At 43.7% G+C, this 15,484-nt stretch overlaps 1 protein-coding gene across 1 annotated transcript; it reads left to right on the top strand.

Moving 5' to 3' along the window:
• The first annotated feature begins 641 nt into the window (after positions 1-641).
• On the top strand, positions 642-15,295 carry HNRNPU (heterogeneous nuclear ribonucleoprotein U). The gene is made up of 14 exons (XM_005489717.4): positions 642-1,627; positions 2,431-2,542; positions 2,665-2,738; positions 5,053-5,192; positions 6,766-6,865; positions 7,931-8,043; positions 8,445-8,708; positions 8,968-9,087; positions 9,706-9,834; positions 10,203-10,371; positions 10,907-11,146; positions 11,395-11,597; positions 12,657-12,728; positions 13,149-15,295. Exons 1-14 carry the CDS (start codon positions 898-900, stop codon positions 13,200-13,202), a joined length of 2,520 nt encoding a protein of 839 aa, XP_005489774.1. The 5' UTR covers positions 642-897; the 3' UTR covers positions 13,203-15,295.
• Positions 15,296-15,484: the final 189 nt, after the last annotated feature.

The following is a 15,484-nucleotide window of genomic DNA, read 5'->3' as shown; positions in this document are numbered from 1 at the left end:
CCAAAATTCGATGCCTGTGCAACTCGTGTGGCTGGGGAGAGCCCCATGTACAGAGGGAGAGGCAGGGGGAAGAAGAGGGAAAGCTGCGCAGTTTCGGTGAGCGGATTAGCCCCGTGCCGAGCTCCAGATTAGGAGTCCGTGCTCTGGAGAACCTTTGTTATCGCCGGCTCTGGCTGAGGCTCAGCCCCGTTCCTGCCTCCCGGTGCTGCGGAACGGGGCAGCCCCGCTCCTGCCCTTACATAACCGCGTTAGCAGGGCTGTGCCAGGGACCCGCTCCGAGCAGCAGGGCCCCTTTTCTAAGCCCGTACGCAATAAACCGTGCGGGACCAGGCCCGACGTGGGCGCAGAGGAGCCAGGGGGATGAGGACAGGGTGCTGCGAGGCTGTGGCAGGAATGCGGGTCCCTGGTGGAGGGGGGGGCATTTCGGTGGGGCTGTGGGCTCAGGCGGGCGGGAGCTGGCACGGGGGTGGCTGGCAGCGGGCTCATTGTGCCGGAGCTCTCTATCTACCGGCCGCTCGGCCGCCGCCGAGGAACCCGGCGGGCCAGGGGCGGCGGGGAGCGCTGCGCTCGGGCGGGTATTTACGGTAATGCGGGCGTTACGGTAGCGCGGGAGGGCCTACGTGCGCGGGGGCGGGGCGGCGCGCGCGCGGCGCCGGTGCGTGCGCGGCCCCGCGAGGCGCGTCTCCCTCGCGAGCTCGCGGTGAAAGGATTTGGCGCCAGGCGGGTCCGGCTCCGCAGCTCCCGCAGCCGCACGAACCCCCCGCGCCTCCCGCCCGCACCCACCGCCCGCCGGGGCACTGACACACCGCACGCACAGCCAGAGCCGCCCGTCTGTCCCTGCTCGCCGCCGCCCGCGCGCCGCCCAGGGACCGAGCCGCCAGTGCCGCCGCCGCCGCCATGAGCTGCTCGCCCGTGAACGTGAAGAAGCTGAAGGTGTCGGAGCTGAAGGAGGAGCTGAAGAAGCGGCGCCTCTCCGACAAGGGCCTCAAGGCTGAGCTCATGGAGCGGCTCCAGGCCGCGCTAGACCAGGAGGAGGCCGGCGGGGGCGGCCCCGCCAGCGGCGCGGCCGAGCCCGGCAACGGCAGCGTGGAGGGGGAGGCGGCCGAGAGCGGCGGGGGCGCCGCGCAGCTCCGCCAGGGGGGAGGCCCCGGCCAGGCCGCGGCCTCCGCCATGGAGGACGACGACGAGGAAGGGCTGGAGGCCGCCGATGGCGACGCCATGGAGCTGGGCGAGGAGAACGGCGAGCGGGCCGGGGGCGGCCCCATGGAGGAGGAGGCGGGCGGCGAGGAGGAGGAAGAGGAGGAGGAGGAGGATGAGAACGGCGACGACCAGGGTTTCCAAGAGGGGGAGGACGAGTTGGCCGACGAGGAGGAGGCCGCGGCCGGAGACGCCAACGGCCACGGTGACCAGCAGCCGCCGCAGCCCCAGCAGCCGCAGCAGCCCCCTCCGCTCCTCCCGCCGCGCAGCGCCGCTGCCGCCAAGGAGGCTCCCGGCAAGAGCGCCGGGGGCGCCTCGGGGCCCGCCGCTGCCTCTGGCCCGGCGGGGCCCGCCAAGCAGCAACAGCAGCAGCAGAAGAAAGCGGAAGGCGGTGGCGGAGGCGGCCGCCCCGGGGCGCAGGGCGCCGGGGGTGAGTGATCGTGGCGGCGGGAACCGGGGTGGGGGCCCATTAATCCCAGCCCCCCGCCATGACGGGGGTTGCCCAGCGGGGGGGGGGGGGTGGTTTCCGGGGCGCGCGCGGGAGGACGTTGGCGGCCCCGCGCCTCGTGCTGGCCCGGCGGGGGAGGGGCGCGGGAGGAGGGGCGGCCGAGGGGCCGCTGGGGCGCGCTGTGCATTGTGCGCCCGGCCGCGCGGGGCGCGCCTGACGTCACTTCCGGGCTGGGCCGCCGCCGCACGGGATGGCGCTGGGAAGGCCTGGCGGTACAATGGAGGCGGGAGGAGGAGGAGGAATCCCTTCCCTGGGGCTCCCGCCCGCGGCCCGCCGGGAGGAGGCGCAGTCGTGCGCATCGCACGGTGCCCTTGCGAGCGGCTGGCAATGTCCCGCTGTCTCCGTGGTGGGCGGGTGGTGATGGTGTTGCGGGTTTGGAGGCGCGGCGGGTCAGGAGGGTTTTTTTATAATTTTAGTTTTTTTTTTTTCTTTTCTTTTTTGGTTTTTTCTTGTGATGGTTTAAGTGGGGCTCATAACATTGAGGGCCCTACTGGCTGCTGCGTGGTGTATTGGCGACTTCCGTTTGCTAAATCATTTTTGATTGGCGACTAGTTTTGAGTCTCCCATGAAAATTCAACATACTGGGCTTTACCTTAATAACATAGTAAAATTCCTTTCTAAGATGTTACTGCTGCAATTTGCAAAGTTGAAACCATTATACCGATTTTATTTCCAATTAAAATAAAACTTACAATAATGTAAATTATTCGTTGCTTCTGTTACAGGAGATGGTAAAACGGAGCAAAAGCCTGGTGAGAAGAAGAGGGGAGTAAAGAGACCACGTGAAGACCATGGCCGAGGATACTTTGAATACATCGAGGAAAACAAGTATAGCAGGTAAACAGAAATGGTGCTGGGCAGCATTTTGTGATGAGGGGGAATAGACTACAGAAGTCTTGTTTTAACTTCGTGAAAATACATGTAGCCTTATTATGTTTTGTTTGGTTTTGTTTTTTCAGGGCCAAGTCCCCTCAACCACCTGTTGAAGAAGAAGATGAACATTTTGATGACACAGTGGTTTGTCTTGATACTTGTGAGTAAACACGCTTTCCTTTGCTCTGGAAAGGTGTGGTGTTAAGGCTTCTAATCTTAATGCCACGCTTTCTGACACAGGGAGGATAACATTTGTTGATTTTCATTACAGGTAACTTTAAAAAACCAAGAAAAATACTGTATTTCCTTCCATTTTTAGCAAACAAAAGAACAGAAGGCTATGACTATGTTAGCAGTAATAAGCTTGGTTTTCCTATGAATTCTGTAGTGATAGACAGTTCTGTGAGGAAATCTTAACCAAAACCCTAATCTGGTGTGGAAGGTTAGGTGGGTAAGCGTAGAGTGCACATAGAACACCCTGCAGACAGCTCGATGGGACAGCTGTCCAGCACTACTGCCCAGAAAGCTCAGAGAGACAGCAGCATAAGTGCTTACAAAATACACTTGGGGAAGTGAGCTTCCTGCATAACTACCCCTATTTAGTGGAGTGCTCTTTCTGTCTGCTAATAAATTTAACAAAATCTAGTAATGCCTCCTCAGAAATTATCCATTCATGTAACCTGTGGGTGCGTGGGCTTTGCGTGGTGGTTTGTGCAAGTGGGATGGCTAAGAGACTTGGTCAGCAGAGCACAGAAGTTGAGAAGTATCTGCAAACGGGTTTTTTTTTGAGGCAGATTATAAACATCATTATTACTGTAACATTCCAGTATGGCAGAGTTAACATATGTATTCTTGAGGGTAAGTATAAGGACTCAGCACAATATTAGAAAACTTGAAGTAATGCTTGAACTTGTTGGATTCTTAGAGTGCCATGGAAGGAAAGCTTAACTTTTGGCATTGTCTGGTATATTTGTTAGAAGTTTCAGATGGTTTTATTCCACAAGAAATGGTTTGAAATGGAAGGAGGTATTAGTTTACAGTCACGTAAATTGCTGGATATGCCATCCCTGACATTTTGCTAACTAAGTCTCAAGTTTCTAGCTGCTAACCTGGTGAGTAGCCACTTCTGTGGGAGCTTTGGATTTTTCCAATAGCTGAGTAAATAACTGCTTTTCATTATTACTGTTTCTAGTAATAATAGCATTTTCTAGAGGAAAATCTTGTTACTGGACAAGTTCTGATTTAAAGTGTTGGCAGACTCTTTAGAGATAAGATTTAAACAAAGCTGTAAGGCTGAATTGTGTAATGAATTGGCACTCTCTTGTGGACGGTGATCCAGACATGTAAGAGGTTTAGCCACGCTTAAGTGCTTCTTATTGCCTGTGTCTTACAAAGAAGCTGTAACTTCAAATTCTGTTTCTCATCGCCCATTCTAAAGGTAGCCTGCAAAGGTGGGTTTCTTCTGTATGATTTTATCTGTTTTTCAACAAATAAGAGTCAGCAATACAAATGAGAAGACACCTGGATCACTAATAGTATATTTGAAGTTGGAGGTGGCTATATGCAAACAAAACAAAATCTTGTGCATAAGAGTTGCCAGTAGCACAGGGCAGGCTGCATTTTAGTGTATTCTGGCATCCTGCAGGTTTTATACCAGAGCAGAATTCCTCACTGTTTTACTTATTTTGCTCCTTTCTTGTAACCATCAGGTAGGTTTGGAGCTGCTTCTGTGGTTTCCTTGCTCTGGGGAATTCAAGTGTTGCATGCTGCACCTCTTGTTACCATTTGGCATTGTTTTTCTGAAACCTACTGGGAGATTCATTTGCAATTTCATGGTGTGCAGCTCTGAAGATGCTTGTAAAACCAAGGTTCTGCTTAGGTTCTTGGGGTGATAGGTGAATTCAGCGTGTAGGTCGTGTTTCTGGGCTGAAGTAGGTTCTCAGCACACTCTTTGTACTTAGCATATCTGCATCTGACTTAACTGCCTTTATTTTAATAGACATACTCTAATTTGACTTGCTAATTGACTGTATTAACCAAAGACTACATTCAGTACTTAAATAAAAACATTAGTGTTCACATTTACTTCTTAGCAGCCCTTGGGCTTGGGCTCGAGCAGTGAGACTGCTTCAGAGTCTGCTCTCTAGAGGGTACTGGAGAGCACAATGCCGATGGCTCGGTGTGGTGGAGAGAGGTAACTGACAGAGGGTTCAAAAGGATGTAGATGGAAGAAAATAGAGGGAATTTGTGTGACAGAAGTGAAGATGGGCTAGCTAGCTTTTCCTAAGATCCTGCTGATCTTCAGTCTGCAGTTCCATCTAGGCATGTTGCTTCTCTGAAAGATCCTGGGTACTTGCTGGCAGTTTGTCTTTAAAATCACTCTTAAAAGCTGGCATTATCTTTAATGCATAAAATTTGACACCTGTACTTAAATTTTGTAATCAGAGTAAACAGAATAATTTTTATGTTAACAGATAACTGTGACCTGCATTTTAAAATCTCAAGAGACCGGTTTAGTGCTTCCTCTCTGACCATGGAAAGCTTTGCTTTCCTTTGGGCTGGAGGGAGAGCCTCCTATGGAGTTTCTAAAGGCAAAGTCTGCTTTGAGATGAAGGTGAGTTAATGTTTATAGGAGACTTTTGCATACTTCAGTGTAATATTTATACTTGTCACAATTTTTGGACTTAGTTGAAATGAACTGATGTGAACAGGACTCTTAAACGGCCTTCTCTTAAAAGAAGATGGCTCAGTTTGCAAAACTGTTTTCTCTTTTATAAGAACTTTGATTTAACAAACAAACAAAACCCAGAAATTTTAAAACAACCCACAAAACACTACATTTGTTCTGAATATGAGAGTTTTGGTCTTATATTTTAATCATTAATTCTATTTGTCATCTCATGCATCAACACTGAAAGTATTTTTATACTCTCTACTCAGGTTTGCTTGTGCTTTCTGGAAAAATCAGAAAGCTTGACTTATTTTTTTTTTTAAGAAATATAAATTATCCCGACAGTCCTTTCTGGTTCTGCTTAGTCTTTGAGTTTGATCTGCTCTAGGCATGGTTTTGGGCTGGATGACCTCTAGAGGTCCCTTTCAACATCATTAACTCTGACATGATGCATTGAATGTGAGTATTTAGCACTTAGTTGAATTTTGAGAACAAGAGTTCTCCTGAAGAGTAAGAAAGGCAAAGAGCAATCAGCCTTCTAATAAACTGATTTCTCCAGCTTGTTAATGGAAGAGGAGCAAAACCACAAGGCTTGAATTTATTTTTCGTATTCCTTTTTGACTTAGCAATGTTAAAGGCTTCTTTGCATATGATGGGCCTGTGTATATTAATCTGTTCTCTTCTCTAGTGCTCTCAAATGTAGCTGTTACCATGAGAATTGGGTAGTGATCCCATTGTGCAACCTTTTGCATGCAGTGGTTTCTGTGTCTGTTGATAGCTGTAACTTTGGAAGGCCAGTGAAGTGAAGTTTATGTCACTGTTTATTGTCCTGTTTGTTTTCAAACGAGTTTCAGCTCAGTCCCCTGACTGGAATAGTTCCAGAGATTGATAGGATACTGATGGGCTTTCATTTCCTTTTAGTAAAGTTTCTAAAGACAGTTAAAAAACAGCTGGCTGCATGTAGATTCCAGTGCATTTAGGTGGTTTGTTGGGGTTTCTGGGGTATTTTAGTTTGTTGCCTTTTTTTTTTTAATCTGGTTATGTTGTTTGGAAGCTGGCGGCTTGCCCAGGAAGTGTGCTCACAGAGAAAAGGGATAGCGTAATACTTTCCCTCTAAGAAGCAGTTTTTTTAAGACAATGCACATTTTCTTAGCTAAGTAATTTACTGTTAGTCCCAGCTTCATGGCAACTCTGTTTTTCTAATAAATATTTGTATTGATTGTGATGTTAATACAATGTCAATAGGACTTCAGGCTTTTGACCACTGACAAGGGACTGCTGTGACAAAGTGATGAAGATTTATGGTATCTTCATTGCTAAGTCAGGAGGTAGAACTGTTTAGTCACTAGCTGCAGTTCGATATTCTTGATCCTGTTTTGTTTTTGCTGAAGGTGATCACTTAAACTTTGCAGAGATTTAACCAAAGTGTAAAGGTTCAAAATGTTACCTTTTGTTCTTCCGTCTTGTTAGTGTATAATAAATACTGCTTACCTTTTACTGAATAATTTAAAAATAGGTTACAGAAAAGATTCCTGTTAAACACCTGTATACAAAAGACATTGACATACATGAAGTACGAGTTGGCTGGTCACTGAACACAAGTGGAATGTTGCTTGGTAAGACTTAAATGTTTAATTGCTTTTGTGTTGATGTGGCTGAAGTTTAAATTTTGATTTTTCCTGAAGCAGGGGGGACAAGCTTAGTGACTGTAATTCGTGTGTTGTGAAAAGTGATCTTAATTTGAGTCATTCTCTGAACGTGGTATGAGAAAATTCATTACTAGGACCAAATAAAGTCATTAAATATTCAGGCATGTAAGGGTTAGGACCATAATTTAAGAATTAATTCTTCCAATGATTATGTATGGGTTATGGAGAACATTGTTAAGTACTTGACAAGATAAAGAATTTGTCTTTCTCATGTAGTGACAAAAGTAGAAAAGGGGAGTTGCCCTTCCCTCCACTTCTAAAGGGTAGTGCATGGTATAAAATTTAACCCATGGTAACTGCATTTTCTTTTTTCTTGGTGGGAAAATCCTAATTTCTGAAAATAGCTTGAAAGAAAGAAATAAGTACAACTTCATTATATATGAAAAATGATGATAATAATAGTATTTATAACTTGTTGCTGAAACACATATTTGGGGGAAATATTGGTGAGTTGGTGTGTTCTAATGTCAGCAACAGCTTTCTACTTAAGTCACACCTGAGTCCTTGTGTTTGACACTTCCTGTTAGCTTGTTCCTTGCAGCTTCATCCTCAGCTGTTGCATAGGCTGACTGTCTGCTAAACTCCCTTTAAAATGGGAGGGGTAAGTGCTCCTGGAGACTAACTTCAGAAAGCCTTTCTGACTACGTTACAGCAAGTATACCAGTGCATAATCAGGTCTTCACAGTTTAAAATACTTGTTCATGTCTTTATCTGACAGTTCAGCTTTTATTGAGAGCATAAATCTGGAACCAACAGCATAAAGCTTTTAAACAGGGATGAGGAAACACTGCTGTTCTATCTGAAGTGAAAGTATTGAATAGAAGAATGAGCTTGTATAGCTATTGGGGGGTGTCATAGATGTTTTGGCATTAATTAAAAATACTCTGAACAGCAGCTTATTTGAGTAGTTGTAAGGTGATTTATGTCTGAAAGGAAAAGCCTTTTTGTAATTAGTTTAAATTGTTCCTTCAGGTGAAGAAGAATTTTCTTACGGTTATTCTCTAAAAGGAATAAAGACATGCAATTGTGAGACTGAAGACTTTGGTGAGAAGTTTGATGAAAATGATGTGATTGCATGTTTTGCTGTAAGTTTTCACTTATATTTTCTTTTGAGGGGAAACATCCTTGAATTTTTAGACTGCTTTGATGTTACAAGCAGTAAAGCAAATACATAAAATCATGGGAACAAGACAAGATGTTTAACATAGGCAGGCAGTAGAAACAGCTGCTGTTACTAACAGTGACTGCTGGCAACATTATTTCAAGTTAATGGACAAATGTCTTTTAAAGCCTTTTAACAAAAAATCAGATCTTGAACAAAATTATTATTGATAGTGACTCATTAGAAGAGAAAATTGGTTTTAGTTCCTTTATGAAGCAGCAGTGTTACAAAAGTTGAGTGAACATAGCCAGTAGAGTGAAGTGACTAATTACCTGTATAAAGTGAGTTAATTTTATCCAAAATAATGCTTTGTCTGAAAAACAGAATTTTGATGGTGATGAAGTGGAGCTCTCATATTCCAAGAACGGACAAGAGCTTGGTGTTGCATTCAAAATAAGTAAGGAAGTTCTTGATGGGCGACCACTCTTTCCACATGTTCTCTGCCATAACTGTGCGGTTGAGTTTAACTTTGGTCAGAAGGAGGAACCCTACTTCCCAGTACCTGAGGAGTACACCTTCATCCAGAAGGTCCCCCTGGAGGATAGGGTCCGAGGACCAAAGGGACCTGAGCAAAAGAAGGACTGTGAAGTAAGTTTCTTCTGATGATCTCAAAAGTTGTTAAAACACATGGATGGAAATGGTTAGAGTTAAGGAGACTATTCCATCTCACTCTGACATTTTTGTTTGCTTTAATACTTAGTGTCTTGTGACCTATTCACTACCCCTACCTTCCCCACCCCCACAACCCCCTCATCCCCCCTCAGCATGCATTAGGCTTGCTGGGCTAAGTTCTATATTAAAGAAAATCTTTGAACTAGTATCTCAAATACAGAACTTTTTGTCATAGGTGGTGATGATGATTGGCTTGCCCGGAGCTGGCAAGACTACATGGGTTACCAAACATGCAGCAGCAAATCCTGGAAAATACAATATTCTTGGGACAAATACTATTATGGACAAAATGATGGTAAGTGATAAGACTTTTTTATTTCTTGATATATTGAAAACTTTCTGTAAATCCAGAGTCTTTGGCTGCCGTAGGGTACTTTGGTATCAAAGAATCTGGGTATTAGTTAGCTAGTGAGCATTGGTATTGAAGAAAAGACTGGCTTTGGCACTTAGTGAATGGTCTGGTTGACAAGGGTGGTGTTAGTGGTATTAGTTGGACTCGGTGATCACAATGGTCTTTGCCAACCTAATGATTCTGGGTAAAGATTTTATTACCTTGCTGAGATGGGAATTCACACATGGCTGGATTCAGAAGCTTTTTTTGTGGTCAAATGTAAGAAATAGTCAGCTGTTGTTGACTACTGAATGTATTTCTACTTCTCTATACATCACTGTTCTCAGAGCTGGAATTAGTATTGTGAGGAATGTACCTTGAACTGAACAGTACCAGTTCTCGTGGAGTCTTTGTTTATAAATCTCTTACGTTCTGGGGAGGGTTGAGAATTTCAGTGATGAATTTGCAGCAGTTGTGGCCTTGAATTGAACAACCCTTGAAGTGTGTGGAAAGCATTTAGCAAAGAATGTCAGCCATATGTATGGGGACTTCACTGACTAACTCTGGGAAATTTCTCCATAGGTTGCAGGTTTTAAGCGTCAGATGGCAGACACTGGAAAACTTAACACACTGCTGCAGAGAGCTCCACAGTGTCTTGGAAAGTTCATTGAGATCGCAGCTCGCAAGAAGCGGAATTTCATTTTGGATCAGGTAGAAGCTTCAGTGAAAAACGGTTAAGGAAATTTTCTATAGGCTGTTTTGTAGTAATTAATTGGGATTAAAGTTATATTGTAATAGCAGTTGTTTCAGTTACTGACTTAGTAGTCATTCAGGGGACACAAAGTTGAGATATTACTACAAATGCTTGTCTGAACTTCTCTAGATTTATGGGATGTGGGAGGAAGTGTTGTAACACATTGATACGAGCTCGTAACTTTGCATTATGCAGCATCTTTATGTCCAGTTATTTGTAAACTTCATTGCAAGCTCTTGTAGAGGTGAAGTCTATACACCATAAGTTGACTTCCTTAACTCTTACAATGACAGCTACGTGTAGTAAGTTACTGCATTTTTTTCAGACAAATGTGTCTGCAGCTGCGCAGAGGAGAAAAATGTGCCTGTTTGCAGGCTTCCAGCGCAAAGCAGTTGTTGTTTGCCCAAAAGATGAAGACTACAAGCAAAGAACACAAAAGAAGGCAGAGGTGGAGGGAAAAGATCTTCCAGAGCATGCAGTTCTCAAAATGAAAGGCATGGAACATAATCCTATACTGTGTTTTAGGATGCTGAGTATCTGTTTAACGGATTAAGTAAACGTGAAGTCTAAAAAACCACTTTATCTTAAACAGTTGTACTTATACAAAACTGGAAGACTATTGTAACTTGGTAGGATAACACTATATTGTGTTCCCTCTGCTGCAGTCCTTAACACTACTCAGTTACGGTGATACGCTTCATGCAGATGCACAAAGCTGTCTTGGCATAAAGTGCCCTATATACGTGATATATTTGGCAGAAACTGGTGTTCTGAGTGGAGGCTTATAAAAGAAAAAAAAAAAGATAGGCAGAATGTTTTCGAGGTTTGGAACAGTACTGGCAACTCCATGAAGACCTGTTTATTTCCTTTGTCACTGTTATATTTCCTAAATGCTCAGATTATGTAATTTTGTCCCTATGCTGGGGGAATGCAGCGGGTGGGAGGAAGAATGGGGGAAAGGTGGTTAAATTGCGGCTTTGCTTATATCTGAATGTAGATGCTGAATACTCAGTGTTTTTGCAATTATAGGGAACTTCACACTGCCAGAGGTAGCAGAATGTTTTGATGAAATAATCTATGTAGAGTTGCAAAAAGAAGAAGCTCAGAAGCTTTTGGAACAGTATAAAGAAGAAAGTAAGAAAGCTCTTCCGCCAGAAAAGAAGCAGAACACTGGCTCAAAGAAGAACAAGAAGAGCAATAAAAATCAGTTTAATAGGGGTCAGAGAGGACGTGGAGGATTCAACATGCGGGGCAACTTCAGAGGAGGAGGTGAGCCTGGAAATAAATCTGTGACTTCTGGAGGTTGCTGCTGCTGGGGGAAAAGGCTGTAGTACTTGCATTGCAATTATTATATAGAGGGAACCTTGATCTCAATTTCAGTAAGTTTAACGTTTTAGTACATAGTTGTCCATCTTAAATGAGAGACTTTTCAGACCTTGGATTGCACTGTTCATCTTGATGTAGGAAATCTGTAAGACCTAACAATTACTTGATGAAAGTAACTCTGTCCCTTACAGTCCCTGGCAATCGTGGTGGATACAACAGGAGGGGAGGCAACATGCCTCAGCGCGGCGGTGGAGGCGGCGGCGGTGGCGGTGGCAGCAGCGGAGCGATTGGCTACCCCTATCCTCGCGGCCCTGTCTTTCCAAGCAGAGGTGGCTACTCAAACAGAGGAAACTATAACAGAGGTGGAATGCCCAACAGGGGAAACTACAACCAGGTGATGCTTTGAGGGGGGACTGACTAGTTGAACTACAGTACTTTGGATGTTGTTGACAGCTCTGGTGCCTGTGAGGAGTCACAGACTTGGTTGTGGTGCTACACTGATGGCATGCTGCAAGGCCTTTCTAGTTTAGTGCATGTGCCCAGGGCTCTGAGTGTTGTGTAACAACTGCTGATGCCGGGGGTTCATGTTAGGGCTGTACCTCTGTCCTGTTACAATTGAAGATTCTTAGCGCATGTGTGTGAGGGCTGGTCTCTGGGTTTTTGTGTGTTTCTTCCCCTTCCCCAATAATAACAACTGTTGTTTGGCCTGAGGGTCATAGTGTATCTTTATCAAACACGTAGAGAACTTTCTGAAAAAAGCTCTGCACACAGAGTCTTTGTTTTGGTGTCTGGTGTCAAACGTGACTAATAAAGACACACTAGCTTAGATCTTACCTGATGGAATATCGGTGGAATTACTGGAAAAACAAAATTGGGATTACTGAAGAGCCAGCAGATGGAGCCCAAGCCAGTAAACATGGCTCAGGTTTGCCTAATACTGACAAACAGAGGAAAAGCAAAATTTTATCTACTTGTATCAATGTCCCTTTGTTGTACCTTAAGTTCTGTTAAGTTTTGTGGGCTAGCTTGTCTATTTTCAGTTGTGTGACCCATATCCTTTTGTCTGATCAGATAACATATCCTTGTAGCAACTACAGCCTTTCCTAACTAAAAATAGACAAGCTCTTGTATTTTTAGTTGTCCTGGTGCATTTAGCAGCTGGAAATAGAGTGAGTCAAAACTGGATTAGCCAGCTTTCCAGACCAGGCAACAACAGTTAGAGCTGGTTTATTAATTCTAAGGTTCTTGCCCCTGTGCTTAAAAAGCAGTTGCTTAGAGGGGAGGAAAGGAGGCTTTTGGTATTCTAGTGTTTTTGGTGGTGTGTTTTTCTATTAACCTGGGGCTGGTACTTCTATATGGTGTGCGATGTTTTGGTGGTAATAAAGATTGGTATTAGAACGCTGCTAAAAAATGCACATAGACAAAGTAGTTAAAAACTGTTCTCCTCTTGCAGAACTTCAGAGGAAGGGGAAATAATCGTGGCTACAAAAACCAATCTCAGGGCTACAACCAGTGGCAGCAGGGTGTAAGTAGTCCCAACTTTACCTTTTTACTGATTGTTAACTTGAATGTTGTAAAATGCTGACTAAAATAAAGAGATGCATAGTCAAAAGTGGATAGCAAAATCTTCTAATGCTAGGTAATATCACTATAAATAGCTTCCTGTGCAAAACTTAATCTGCCTTGATGGTCTTGATATATCAAATACCAGCTGTGGCTTAATGTTCTTAATGGTATGTAGTGCTTGGCTTCACGTTACTGCTGTGAAGTGAACTTTTAACTGCCTTCAGTTGTTCAGGAGCTTGCTGCTGTTGGAGCGGACTTTAATCTTCTCAAGTTCCAGGGGAGCTAGACATTTGTTAAATGCTTTTTTTCCCCCCCAAGTAAGAAACTTAAGCATTATGTGATTGCAGGTTAAAACTAACTATTTATTAATCTGTTGCAGCAATTCTGGGGTCAGAAGCCATGGAGTCAGCATTATCACCAAGGATATTATTGAATACCCAAATAAATGAACTGATACATATTTCTCCAAAACCTTCACAAGAAGTCGACTGTTTTCTTTAGTAGGCTAACTTTTTAAACATTCCACAAGAGGAAGTGCCTGCGGGTTCCTTTTTTAGAAGCTTTGTGGGTTGATTTTTTCTTTTCTTTTTTTGTACATTTTTAATTGCAGTTTTAAAGTGATTCGTAAGAGAACCTCAGCATTGTGCACGAAAAGAGAATGTGTCAGTATTTCAGGGTTCTACATTTTATCTGTAAAATGTGACTTTTTTTTTACCACAACAAAAGTAAAACGTTGCTTTGTACCTGGTGTCTTTTTATTAAAAGAATTTTCTCCTTTTTCCCCATCCCCCAATTTCTAAGAAACAGTCGTGAGTCATGTCACAATATGATAGAAATGTTGGCAACCAGATTCGTATGGAGGCATCTTAGTAGCCCTCAAATACCATGAGATTATGTAAAGCTCCCTATTACACTCCATCCTCTCTATGAAGCTCTTGGGTGGGGAGGGGAGGAGGGGGAGGCAAAAGTTTCTGGCAATAACTAGGACTTTTTTGTAACATTTGGAACTCAATAAGATGTTGGGGGCAAAGAGGAAACCTGGGGCTAAATAGTGATGGTGGAGTGTATGTAGAAGCTCTTAAAGTTGTAAAACTCGGTTGCTTTATTTGTGGAGGCTCAAACTTGTGAAGGTACAACACCATAATTTTTTTTTCCATTTGTTCTGCATTTTGATTCTGAAAAGAAGCTGGCTTTGCCCATTTCTTATTAAACAAAACTTGTTGTAAATCCAGTTGTCTAATGGGATCTATATGAAGTTAGCTGTGTGTCTGTATAACTCTTTCCCCACAAAATACTGTATACCTAGTGTGCTTGTAGTAGTTACCTCCACCATTTTGTAAGCTAATGAAACTGTGAGTCACCCATTTTATATCTTAATTTTTAATCATGTCAATTCTCAAATGGGTGTATCTCCTTAGCCTGCTGATTCCTTTTCTCTTTAAAGAAAGTGGGTGGAGAAGTTTAACTCTAGACGTTTGTTTGCAATAAAATAAATTCATTTTACTCGTTTGGGATTGTTGCCATCAAGGTCTAAAATCCCGTTAATGCTATAAAGAGGAAGAGAATGTATGAAAGCAACAATGTTGGACAGTTTTAAACTCATTACTGTACATGCTGAATTACTTGTGTTTCTTTAAAAAACTGGTGGTTGCTCTGTTAGAGATCTATCACATGTATAATTCACAGTTTAACATGGTTATGTGTATAGGGCAAAAGTCTTTGAGTTGCACTTGCATCATGTAAATCCACTTAACCTCTTTATTGTAAAATAGCCATTAGGGAAGGAGCAGGAGGAGGATTTGGACAGGGAGTAGGACAGGAGGAAGGATTGTCATGGAGTTTAACAGAGCTTCAATTTGTTTTAACTGTTATTTTGTTCAGCTTTATGCTTCTGTAAAATTGTAGTGGCAATGTTAGCTGCTAACTTGCGTTCTAATGCCGTAAGAGAGGGAAGAGATGTACCCATTGTGAGAGGGACACGGGGTACTCATGAGAGCACGGGGCGCTGCTGCCATCAGGGCCCTGGAGGGTGCTGGCAGTCCCCGTGGCAGTGTATGGACTAGCAGAGGCTTCCTGGCAGCAGCCTAGAGCTAGAGTCGTGTGCTGTGCTTGAAACCTTTCTCCAGTGTTAGTCAATTTCTAGTAGTCTTCAGAAGTAAAGATAAGCTTGTGTTGCTCTTCTAGCCTTTATAGCAGATGCCATTGGATATTGACATTAAACATTAACAGCACCACCTCCTTGTTAATAGTGCTTTAAATCATCCCTTTACTTTGAATGAGAAAAATGTAAATTGTCTTAGAAGAAACATTATTTAATGCAATTTGGGGAATTGAAACCCAAATATGTTTTGCTGAAATGGAGTTTTCTTTAGACTTGCAAAAAAAAGTTTAGTGTAATTAAAATCCATTTCCCTTCTACCCTCCTCACAAGAACTAACACTTTGTATGGAGTGCTGATCCTTTGCTTATTTTGGTACTCTATAAAATGATATAGTCTTAAACTAAAATATAAGAGCCTACACTTACTATGTGGTTGTAAAGCCTGTATTTCAATTCAAAAGTCTGGGATGTTTTGTTTTCAGTTTCTTTGCTGTATGGTGTTTAAAAAAAAACCAACAAAACAGCCGCATGTGAGATGCTTCAACTCTCACACTCAAAAAAGGAGTATCCTGTTTCTATTAAAAATACTCCTCCCCAACAAAAGCTGTTTTGGTA

This window comes from Zonotrichia albicollis, chromosome 3 (assembly GCF_047830755.1).
Source record: "Zonotrichia albicollis isolate bZonAlb1 chromosome 3, bZonAlb1.hap1, whole genome shotgun sequence".
Taxonomy (NCBI): domain Eukaryota; kingdom Metazoa; phylum Chordata; class Aves; order Passeriformes; family Passerellidae; genus Zonotrichia; species Zonotrichia albicollis.
The sequence above is the reverse complement of the archived record's forward strand: the minus strand, read 5'-3'. Positions and strand labels throughout refer to the sequence as shown.

Excerpts from the sequence above, each read along its gene's own strand:
- HNRNPU (XM_005489717.4), top strand. The coding sequence starts at position 898 with ATGAGCTGCTCGCCCGTGAACGTGAAGAAGCTGAAGGTGTCGGAGCTG. Across the intron at positions 8,044-8,444 it reads ATGTGATTGCATGTTTTGCT|AATTTTGATGGTGATGAAGT; the intron begins GTAAGTTTTCAC and ends TCTGAAAAACAG. Across the intron at positions 12,729-13,148 it reads ACAACCAGTGGCAGCAGGGT|CAATTCTGGGGTCAGAAGCC; the intron begins GTAAGTAGTCCC and ends AATCTGTTGCAG.